Below are 10,495 nucleotides of genomic sequence, written 5' to 3'. Positions count from 1 at the left end.
TGGCATGTGGTGGTTGTCTGTTCGGTAGGTTGGGTTTCTTTAATAATGAAAGGCTTGTTGTTGCTGTAGATGGTTTGTATTTTTCTTTCCTCATGGCTCTGGGGCAGCTCCAACCCACTGGATCCGTCACTGTCTAGCGGGCCACCCAGGTTCCTACCACTGCCTGCCCTCCCCTTCTGGCCTATTCCCTGTGGCTGAATCCCTGCAAGAAGTCTTTCCTCGGTGCTCAAGTCTTTCCACAGGACTCAAGACTGCAGGACTGCAGGGGCCCAGTTGGGCCTGATGTTTAAGAGACAGTAGGAAAGTCTGAGGTCTCCCTGGGCTGGAGGTCAGGAGGGGTTCTATTCTTGAAACCAAGGGGTTGGCTCCAGGGGAGCCCTGGGAGAGGAGAGGTGGGGTGGGGGCCAGGGAGGCTGGACGGCATGAACTTGATGAAGGTGCTGCCCTCTGGCTAGGCCAGCCAAGCACGGCCTGGCCTAGCCAGCTAGTCTCCAGCTCTGCATTTATGATCCTGTTCTCCTCACAGGAAGAGCCTCCTAAGCATGTCAGTCATGGTGGAAAGAATACCTCTATTCCTTTGTTTCCTCTGCCAGGATTAAACTTGGACCAGACTCTTTCCCCTTCTCTAATCTTCCCTCCCTCTGCCCTGCTCTGGACTCCTCGCCAGAAAGAGAAAGGCTCAGAGAGGGCGCTCCCTCTTCCTCCTGCCCTTAGAGGAGTCACCTGTTTTCCCACATTGTCCTGGTTTCAGACCTTGTGAGATAAAATAACAGTTACTAGTGTTGGGGTGTACTTACTGTGTGATGGGCCCCCGGGAGAGACACTTCACATGTATTATTTCATTTAATATCCAAACCACTCAACGAGATACTACTATTAATATTCCCATTATCCAGAGCAGAGAGGGACAGAGGTACATGAACTGGTCAGGGTCCTCTGACTACAGAGCCTGACTCTGAAGTACTCCTTCCCCTGTGGCTCCTCAGATTCTAGTGCCAGGCACTGTTCCTCCCTGCTTGGGACCCATCCAGGTTCACCACCTCTCTACAACAGGAATCTCAGCCCGGCCTGAACTAGCGCTGTAGAGAGAACCCCACTAGGCAGGATGCTGGGAGAAGTGAAGGAGAAGCTGCCCCCTTCCTCCCAGCTCAGCTCCAGGTCATCCTTCTCTGTGTTAATAGGAAGTTGAGATTCCCCCTGTAAGTTTGAGAATTGACCAAGAAAGCACATTCATCCATTGCATCTGACTGAGATGCCCTTATTAAGAAAGGGCCATGCTGTTGACCCACAGTGGCACTTAAATTTTATAGAACTCTGCAGCAAAACCTCTTGTTTACAGAGGATTGTTCCCAGAAGTCCTGGTGCAGACTGAACATGGGTTAGGGCAGAGTTACTTTTATGAGGTCCCAGGTCCTCTGTTGTTACTCCCCAGAGCCTGGGTCCATGGCCATCCCTCAGACAACTCTACCATCATGTATCTCTTGGCTTGGTCCCGAGGAGGAGATGTACCTTGAAGTGGCCTAGACGCCTGTGGCCAAGGAAGCCAGCAGGGTTCTGGTTCCCAGAGGTGACGGGAGTCCCCAGCTGGTTCCAGACTTGTCCTACAGCGCCCCCTCCTGGAGGAGGCTAGCATCACTTACCAGGGTCTACTACTCAGAATGTTCGCCAGAGTCAAAGTAGTTTTTCCGAGTCAGTGAAAGTGCAGCTCAGTGAAAGTTACAGCAAGAAGAAGAGAACTTCCAGAATACCTCTTGCTTGTTTTCCAACCACCAACCAAATCGAGGACTCACATTCACGCAGACAGCGGCAACAGTCTCCTCACCTCTCTATCCCTAGGCTTTCCCTTCCTTATTCTGCCCTTCATGCTGCTGCCCAGGCAACCTCTCCAGAATAGCAGCCCAGGATCCCTTGTTGCCTACATCCCACCTCATCCCTCCCAGGCTCACCCAGCCTGGTCTGATGGCCATGCATCGGCTTCAGCGAACTCTCCTCCAGGGGGCTGTCTTCCATACTAGTGAGGCTTCTTCCCAGCAAGCCTTCTTCCTGGAAGGCCACCCCGCCCTCTCCTTCAGGAGTCTGGTGGAGAGCTGCCTCTTCACTCCTCCAGGCAAAGTGGCAGTCACCCCACCACCTGTGGCCTGTTCCCTGGGAGACAGGGAGCAAGGCCAGGCCATGCGCCCGCTTCCTATGACCTGACAGCCCTTTTCCTTTCTCTTCCCCAGGCTCTTCCTTACCACCCTTCTTCATCCCAGGTGTTACCTTGTCTGACCTTCAGGTTCATCTGAGGAAACTTTAAATGCTCAGACTAGGCCCCACCCTTACAGATTCTGATTCAGTTAGGTTTGGGGTGCTGTGCTATGCTTAGTCGCTCAGTTGGGTCCAACTCTGCAACCCCATGGACTGCAGCCCGCCAGGCTGGGGTTCTCCAGGCAAGAATACTGGAATGGGTTGCCATGCCATCCTCCAGGGATCAAACCCAGGTCTCCTGTATTACAGGCAGATTCTTTACCAATTGAACCACCAGGGAAACCCAAGAATACTGGAGTGGATCGCCTATCCCTTCGCCAGGGGATCTTCCTGACCCAGGGACTGAACCGGGGTCTCCTGCATTGCGGGCGGATTCTTTACCAGCTGAGCCACTAGAGAAGTCTAGGTCTGAGGTAGTGCCCAGGAATCTATACTTTTGCAAATTCCCAGGCGATCCAGTGACTGCACTGGGGAACCCTCCACCCTTCTTCCCAGCCACTCCCTCTTCAGGCATCTTATTTGGGGAATCACAGTCTAAGAAAAGGAAAAACGTTTATTTTTAGCAAACCTGGGATCCCAAGGTGGGGCAGGGGCTGAGTTCCCCCCTCCACCTGAGGGCCTTAGGCCTTAGACTGCTGCTCTGGCTCAAGCTTGGGAGGGAGGGGAGTCATGGGGTGGGGGTCAGGACAGTCACTTGTACTGAGGAGAGAGTGGGGGGACAAGCGGGGCATTGCAGACACTTAGCATTTTGTTGATGTCCACCTGGGTTGACTTGTCCATCTCAGCCTTGAGGCGACTGCTGACCCCCAAGCTGGGCAGACCCCCAGGCTCCTCACTGGCTTCCTCCCCCAGGGGAACCAGAGTGTGGGTGGGGGGCACATACATACTGGGGCAGGGCAGAGTGAGGTCGGAGCCCAGTTCACCTGCCACTGGCAGCAAAGCCTGCAGTTGCTCCACACCCGCCTCCTCGGGGACCACGGTCAGCTCCGACTCAGGCTCCACCTCAGCCTCAGTCTCCCTGTCCCCCTCCCCTGCCTGGTTCAGCTCAGGGTTGCAATAGTTGATGTACTGGTACAGGGGCCGCAGGCGCTGGGCCTTTCCTACAAGAACCCGGGGCAGGGCAGCAGCTGGAGTGCCAAGCTGGGCCACGTCAGGGGTACAGCCGGCCGGGGACAAAGGGGAAGGCTCAGGAAACGCCACTCACGCTCAGGCCCCGAGGTCACTGAGGGTGCCGACACCGTGCTGGCCGCTACTGGGAGCACTGGGGTTCCCAGACTCTTGCGCTTCTTGGCTTTTTTGTGCTGTTTGGCAGATGGTGAGGGCTCACTCTGGTTATTCTCCAGCTCCTCCCTCTGCAGCGACAGCCCCTGTGGCAGCTCACTCTCCACCCTAGGATGGGCTTGGTGGCTTGGGCCTGCGAGGCTGGGGAACAAGGAGGCCTGAGGAGCCAGCCTGCAGCCTTGGCTCCTGTGCCCTGTCCTAGGGAACAGTCCTGCCTGCCTACCTCCCCAGGCCCTGATCCTTGTCCTTTTCCTGGTCACTGAGGCCCTGGACTGGACCGGGACCCAGAGATCATGGGAGCTTAGTCCCCTACCAGGCCTTGAGACTTCCACTCTGGATGTTCCCTACATCAGGGCTCTGGAGGGACAGAAGAGGGGAGGAATGATGGTGGTGGCAGGGGATAATGATGGACATTGCTGTAAGGCCCCATTTAGGAATCCAACTGGGGTATGAGGCACCCCCACTCCACCTCCCCAGCCCCTAGCCTCTTCCCTCTGAGAGCCCCCTCACTTGACTGGCTTCCTCTTCGGACCATGACTGGGCCTCACATTGGAGGCCATAGGCCTGGGACCTCTCTCCTCCAGTGCCTCCACCTCTGGCTTGTGCCTGTCTTCCTCCAGCTTGAGTCTCTCCTCCTGGATCTTTGGCTCTGAGGCGGGTCTTATTGGACATTTATCTTCACCCTGGGTTTGGCAGGCCTCATGGGCCGGCACCAGGCACTGGTCTCCCATCACGGGACACTAGAGGTGACACATAGGTAACTGGTCACCATGGCCAGCCAAAGGATACAGGGACCAGCCATTAGACACTAAATAGGGATGGAAGGGCACCAGCCCATGCCCCTCCCAGCCTGTGGAACCTGGCCTGGCAGTTAGAGGGTAGTTGCAGTTTGGTCTATTAGAGCGCTATGGCCAAGTGTTTGAAGGTTAGACAGCCGATGGTCACCTCAGAATTCTGAGCATGGCCACAAGGCACCTCTGTAAGCTGTGAGTGCCCCACGGCTGTCCCTTCTTGGGCCCCTGGCCGCTTCTCAGCCCCTGCGGAGTCCATAGCTGCGGCGGATCAGCACCTCCTCGACGGTTGCTTGAGGGGCATCGGGGGTGGAGGGCGGATCCTGAGGGGCCAGACTAGTAGACCCTGAGCGGACCCCGGAGAGGACCGGGTTGGGAAGGGCAACTAACAGTCGTTCTGCACCCCACCCTCAGCTGGAACTACAAGCCCCAGAAGGCTTCGCGCCAGGGCCATTGGCCACTGACCTCACGGACGGAAACCACTGTTGCCTGGCAACAGCAAACCCGTCGGGTGGCGGCATTGGGCGGCAAAACCTGTCGGCTGAGCCCCTTGCCCAAGTGAGGAGCCAACGGTGCAGAGAGGTGGGCTGAGAGCAGAGGTGGCGAGCGCAGGCCGGGGCCGGGAGGCGGGGTGGGAGCCAGGAACGCAGGCAGGGCACGGCTGCTGTTAGGGCCCGGGCCCAGGGAGGAGGCATTGGGCTGAGAAGCGGGGTTTGGCGCCAGAGACGCGTAGCCCGGCAGTCCTCAGGTGCACCGTTTGCAGGACGACGACGGCGGTATGTGTGAGGGTCCGTCCCGCATCTCGGGGCCCATCCCCCCAGACCCTACACTCTGTCCTGACTACTACCGGAGGCCGTCTTCGGGTGAGTTGCGGAGGTGAAAGCGGCCTGGCAAGGGTTGGGCCCAGCTCCACCACTGACTCCGCCCTCCGCCCGTCTGGCCTCTCAGCCCAAGGGCGCCTTGAGGGAAACGCGCCGAAGCTGGACCTGCTGACGCCGGACACGGACCCGGACCTAGATGCCACTCCTCCCCGAGGCCCCCGCATCCGTCCGGGAGGCCTAGAAATCCTGGAGCGTGGCCGTCGCGGCGTGGGTGGCGTGCTGCTGCAGCTCGGGGGTATCTCCCTGGGCCCAGGGGCCTCTCCCAAGAGTAAGTTCTGGTCAGAACGGACAGCGAGGCGGCTCTGAAGTCAAAACAGATCAAAAGACGGCTGCTTCCCCTTCCCTGCTCTGGGCTCAGGCTTTACCTCTCAGAGTGTCTGTTTCCCCAACTGTAGAAGGAGGGGGGAATGCACGACGTCTTCGCAGGAGAGGACTAAATGAGGTATACCCCGGAAAACCCCGTAGCTCAGCTTCATGGATTCATGCATCGTTGTTGTTGAGTGTCTGCTGTGCTCCGGGCCCTGTAGGTGCTAGGAGAACAAGGTCGAAGAAGAGCATCATTGAATCAAGGTGGGAGACAGTAAAACAAGTGAAGAGGTGAATAGGATATGCAAGGTGATTAATAGTATACTTCTTAATCAAATATGTATAAAATCATCAGAAACACAAGATAATTATGGTGTGAGGAAGGGAACAAGGTTATGTGGTGGACTTTATGTCAGGGAGGCAGGGTGTGGGCTTGTGTGTCCACTGGGGTAAGTTGGATTGTATGGGCTGTGTATAGGGCAACATCTTTTCTCCAGGGAAGGACCCTAAAGACCATGAGAAGGAGAACATGAGGCGGATCAGGGAGATCCAGAGGCGCTTCCGTGAGCAGGAGCACAGCCGGGAGCAGGGCCAGTCCAGGCCACTGAAGGCCCTGTGGCGCTCACCCAAGTATGACAAAGTGGAGTCGCGTGTCAAGGCTCAGCTGCAGGTACCTGCCTCAGGGAGCCCCAAGTGTTGCCCATCTTGTTGGCCAACAGGACATTATACTCGGACCTGAGTTTTGAGGAGGGAGAAAAACCACAGGGGGCTGAGGTCACGGGGGACGAAGAGCTGGTTCTGCTGCAAAGTGGGGCTGGGGCCTTTCTCCAAAGTGATGATGGCTGGGCGATTCTGAGGAGCAAGTCAGAATTAGGCAAGGGGAGAATGGAGGAGAACATTTTACAGAGATGGAACCTCCTAGTTCCAGGGTCCCTGGTCCTAACACCAGGGCCTTAGGGAGTGTGGGCAGTGGGGATGCTGTGTTCAGTTCACTATGTGGGAAGAAGAGCGTGAGGTTAGGCTAAGAAGTCACCTGGGCCCACATCATAAAGGGCCACATAAATCCATTTTTTTTACCTTTATTTCTAAGGACAACGGGAAGGGCAGGGGTATATATGGTGGTAAGATTCTGTCTGGGGTAGCTAGTGGTGCCACTTCTCTATCCAGGGGTCTGAGAAGGAGAAAGACAGGACTGAAAAAAAAGACAAGGTCATATGTGGGTGTGTTGAAGCTGAAGCTTTTGTGGGGCTCCCAGGGAGTGGGAATGTGTCCAAGAGGCAGATGGAGAATCAGGTCTGGATCTCAGAAATTAGACCCAGGAGTTATTGAGGACAAGGCTGAGGACAGCGAGACCAGGGAAGTGACCCTGGATTTGGGGGCTTGGAGACCAGCTGTTGGTGGCCTTGGTGGGGACAGAGCCGAAAAGCTTGGCTAGGAGGAAAAGAAAAAGAGAACGATGGCTGAAGCCAAGACTGAGGTAGAGGGAGGGATATTTGTTTTCTGAGGGATGTGAAAAACACACAGGTTTAAATGCTGATGTGGAGGAAGTACTTATTCAAGAGGAAGGAGGCCAGGTTCAGAGGACTGGTGATAAAGATCCCGAAAGGCAAGAGGGACAGAGGCATGGTCTTATGGCTTGAGACCCTGACCTCAGCTTGACTGACCCCCCCTCTGCTCTGCCTTGGCCTCCAGGAGCCCGGCCCTGCCTCTGGAACTGAGCCAGCCCACTTCCTGCGGGCCCATTCCCGTTGCGGCCCTGGGCTCCCACCACCCCGTGTCCCCAGTCCCCAGCTAACCCCACCAGGTCCCAATGCTAAGGTGAGAGGATGTGTGGGGGCTGGGCGGTGGGGCAGGGATTCGGGGGCACCACACAGTGCTGTCTGTTTCATCATGCTGGCCATGTCCTGCAGGCCCCAGGCCTGGGTGTGGACTTCATTACCCACAATGCCCGCACTGCCAAGAGGGCCCCCCGGCGGCATTCTCGCTCGCTGCAAGTCCTGGCACAGGTGCTGGAGCAGCAACGGCAAGCCCAGGAGCACTACAATGCCACGCAGAAGGGTCATGTGCCCCATTAGTAGGTCCTACCACTCCCCCCACTCCTGGGAAGGGGCACTTATGGAGGGTGGAAGCCTACATCTGCCTGGGATCATCAACCCTGGGTCTGTGCATCGCAGCTTGTTGGAGCGCAGGGACCTATGGCGGCGGGAGGCTGAGGCCCGTCAGCACAGCCAACCGGACCCAGCCATGCCTCCTGGCCACACTCGCATGCCTGAGAACCAGCGGCTGGAGACACTGAGCAGTCTGCTCCAGAGTGAGTACGCGGGCAAGGGGAGCTGGCTGGGGAACCCGCCAGGTACTGTGCACCCCTGCCCAGCACTTAACTATTCCTGGGACCCCTGTAGGCCAGAGCCAGCTGCTGCGAGAGCTGGTGCTGCTGCCTGCGGGGGCGGATTCACTGAGGGCCCAGAGCCACCGTGCTGAGCTGGACCGGAAGCTGGTGCAGGTAGAGGAGGCCATCAAGATCTTTTCCCGCCCCAAAGTCTTTGTGAAGATGGATTCCTGAGGCTTTTTATGGGGACAGTGACTGGGTCTTACTGAAGGATGCAGCATGGTTGCTAAGGGCAGGATTGGGCCCCATCATAGAGTGGAGTTTGAAGACAGGAGTAGTGGAGGGGGGGCAGTGTCCCCAGAGCCCTCTTCCCAGCCGCTGGTGGCTGCAGAAGGGCCATCCCAGCCCCGTAACCCTTTATCAAAATTAAACCTTTTGTACACAGTGGGGTTTGTTTCCATAAGCGCTTTTCTTACCCTAAAAATGCTAAACCTGGCATTCCTCCCTCGGCGTGACTACAGGAAGGCTTCTCTGATGCCCTTATCACACTCACTTCTGCCACATGTCCAGGGCAGAAGGCAAGATTGTGGGATCAGGAAGGAGGCTAGGACTGGGAAACAGAATGACCATAACTGCATTTGTAGAAAACCTTTAATGTTCCCCAGACTGAGAGGGCCCTTGAACACGCTGAAACCTCCCACTGGGAAAGTCCTTGGAATGTCCCAGAGCCTGGAGTGGCAAGGGGCTGCATCCTTCCCTGTCAGAGGCTGAAGCCACTACCATCTCCTCGAATGCTACTCCCCCAACCAGAGCTGGCCTGCTCCCGATCATCCAGGGAGGGCAGAGAGCTGCGGGCAGCAGGAAGTAGGTGGCTCGCATGCACGTCCCAGCACGGAGGCCCTTGAGATAGCCCATTGGAACAGGGAGGCTGGTGGTTCTCAATGACCAGATCACTGCTGTCATCGTCGCTGTCAGGCTCAGCAGGCCCAGCAGAAGGAGGCCCTGCCAGGCGCCCAGATGCCCCACGCACCACATTATTGCGCTGATTGGCTGGCTTGACAGTGACAATGAGGTTGTGGCTGTTGGCGACCATCATGTCCGTCACTTGGTCCAAGGTCTTCCCGGCTACCTCAATGCCATTGACCTCGAGGATCTCATCACTGACTGCCAGCAGCCCCGTACTCTCAGCCAGGCCCCCTCGTACCAGGCGGGAGATGAAGATGCCTGGAACCCGTTCCAGGCCCTGGGGAGCTACTCGCACGCTCATGCCATCTCGGATGTAGAAACCCAGGGGGCGGTCGGAACCATGCTTATGCAGCCGCACCCGTCGGTGGGTCTCAGGCAGTAGGTCCACATCTATGACTGAAGAAACCTGGCGGAAATCTTGTGGCAGGCTGATCAGTAGCGGTGGCCGGGTGCGCAGGGGTGCCACTGGCCGAAGTAGGAGCCCTTTCTTGCGCCGTTGCAGAGAGTTGGAGGCAAAGGCCAGGCCACTGGAATCAGCTTCTGCTGCAGGAGAAGGGGGCACTGAGATCAGAAACCCTGCTCTCCCATTTGGGCCATTTTCCATCAGACCCAGGCCTCTTTGAGGAAGGGGGCACTGTGGCTATTTCTTGCCACTTGGAGGTCAGGCCAAGGGCAGGGAATGCAGAGGGTGAAGCCTGGATACCTTGGGCATAGACTAACCCTGGTAGACCTGCCCTGTCACCCTACCCCACAGAGGCTGCCCATCGTACCCCATCCTCCTCACCCCGCTTCTGCACTAGCAGGCGCAGTGGTGGGGGCCCACTGCACAGGGCCCGGTGCAGGCTGTCGTCGTTGGTGAGGGGCAGTAGGTCGCCGTGAGCATCAGTATAACCAAGCAGCACGTCCAGGCCCGGGATCTGATGTACTGCACGCAGCAACCGAGAAAACTCCTGGAAGCCGCTCACTGAAGCGCGAGGCAGAGCAAAGCGTCGGAACTCAGCATCAAACTGGAGACGGGGTGGGAGGAGAGAAGAGATTAGAATGGACTCCGTGCCCTTTCTCACCATAGGTCCGAAGGTGGCAGAGGTGGGAAAGACAGGGCTTCACAACAGCCGTGGTCTTGGCACACAGACCTCAGCTCCAGTACATGGGACGCTGTCCAAGGTCTACTCCCCGCCCTCCACGTACCCAGGCCACAGAGGGACTCCAGAGACCGGCAGTAGAGGAAGGAGGATGGATGGGGGAAAGTGAGAAGAAAAGCCGGAAAATGGGACGGTGAGGATGGAGAAGAGGAAAAGGTGGTGGGGACCAAGGAGCCAGGAAGGGGAGAATGAGGGAATTGGAAGCTCCTAGGGCCGAGGCCGGAGCCAGAGCTGGAGGGGCCCTTACTTTGCTCTTCACCTCGACGATGCTGTCGGGACTGCGTGCCGGAGTCCTCTGTGGCCTGGCCATGGCGGGGCCGGGCGGGCCGGGGACGTTGCCCCAGACGGCCCGCCGAGGCGCAGGTGCACAGCCCCTCCAGTCGCCCGCGCCGCCCCGCCCTCCTATCCGAACCGTGACGTCAAGGGGGCAGCGACGCAGAAAGGAAAGCGGAGTCCACGTTTCCTAGGAAACGGAGATGGGGTGGAGGAGTCTTTGCGTCTTCTTACGTCATTACGCTACGGTCCGAGCGTCTCCGGAGTCTAGGGGAGGGG

General features: G+C 57.6%; 3 protein-coding genes across 6 annotated transcripts; 1 reads left to right on the top strand and 2 right to left on the bottom strand.

The window, feature by feature from the left end:
* Positions 1-2,674: 2,674 nt before the first annotated feature.
* C4H16orf86 (chromosome 4 C16orf86 homolog) lies at positions 2,675-4,578 on the bottom strand. Its single transcript, XM_043898836.1, has 4 exons — positions 4,474-4,578; positions 4,039-4,268; positions 3,452-3,669; positions 2,675-3,347 (listed from the first exon to the last, which is right to left on the bottom strand). Exons 1-4 carry the CDS (start codon positions 4,576-4,578, stop codon positions 2,938-2,940), a joined length of 963 nt encoding a protein of 320 aa, XP_043754771.1. The 3' UTR covers positions 2,675-2,937.
* Positions 4,579-4,774: 196 nt separating this feature from the next.
* ENKD1 (enkurin domain containing 1) lies at positions 4,775-8,284 on the top strand. Of its 2 annotated transcripts, none has more exons than XM_043898829.1 (8): positions 4,775-4,901; positions 5,083-5,182; positions 5,268-5,468; positions 6,004-6,176; positions 7,199-7,324; positions 7,417-7,580; positions 7,681-7,817; positions 7,909-8,284. In XM_043898829.1, exons 2-8 carry the CDS (start codon positions 5,098-5,100, stop codon positions 8,067-8,069), a joined length of 1,047 nt encoding a protein of 348 aa, XP_043754764.1. In that variant the 5' UTR covers positions 4,775-4,901; positions 5,083-5,097; the 3' UTR covers positions 8,070-8,284. The 2 variants fall into 2 exon arrangements, with proteins under 2 accessions (XP_043754764.1, XP_043754765.1); XM_043898830.1 differs by having other exon boundaries at positions 4,860-4,877.
* A 184-nt stretch (positions 8,285-8,468) lies between these two features.
* PARD6A (par-6 family cell polarity regulator alpha) lies at positions 8,469-10,436 on the bottom strand. Of its 3 annotated transcripts, none has more exons than XM_043898831.1 (3): positions 10,191-10,436; positions 9,586-9,808; positions 8,469-9,344 (listed from the first exon to the last, which is right to left on the bottom strand). In XM_043898831.1, exons 1-3 carry the CDS (start codon positions 10,251-10,253, stop codon positions 8,596-8,598), a joined length of 1,035 nt encoding a protein of 344 aa, XP_043754766.1. In that variant the 5' UTR covers positions 10,254-10,436; the 3' UTR covers positions 8,469-8,595. The 3 variants fall into 3 exon arrangements, with proteins under 3 accessions (XP_043754766.1, XP_043754769.1, XP_043754767.1); XM_043898834.1 differs by having other exon boundaries at positions 10,203-10,417; XM_043898832.1 differs by having other exon boundaries at positions 8,469-9,341; positions 10,191-10,395.
* Between the last annotated feature and the right edge of the window lie 59 nt (positions 10,437-10,495).

The sequence above is a fragment of the Cervus elaphus genome, chromosome 4 (assembly GCF_910594005.1).
Source record: "Cervus elaphus chromosome 4, mCerEla1.1, whole genome shotgun sequence".
In the NCBI taxonomy this organism is placed as follows: Eukaryota; Metazoa; Chordata; class Mammalia; order Artiodactyla; family Cervidae; genus Cervus; species Cervus elaphus.
Note: the sequence above shows the minus strand (reverse complement) of the source record. Positions and strands in the feature narration are given on the sequence as shown.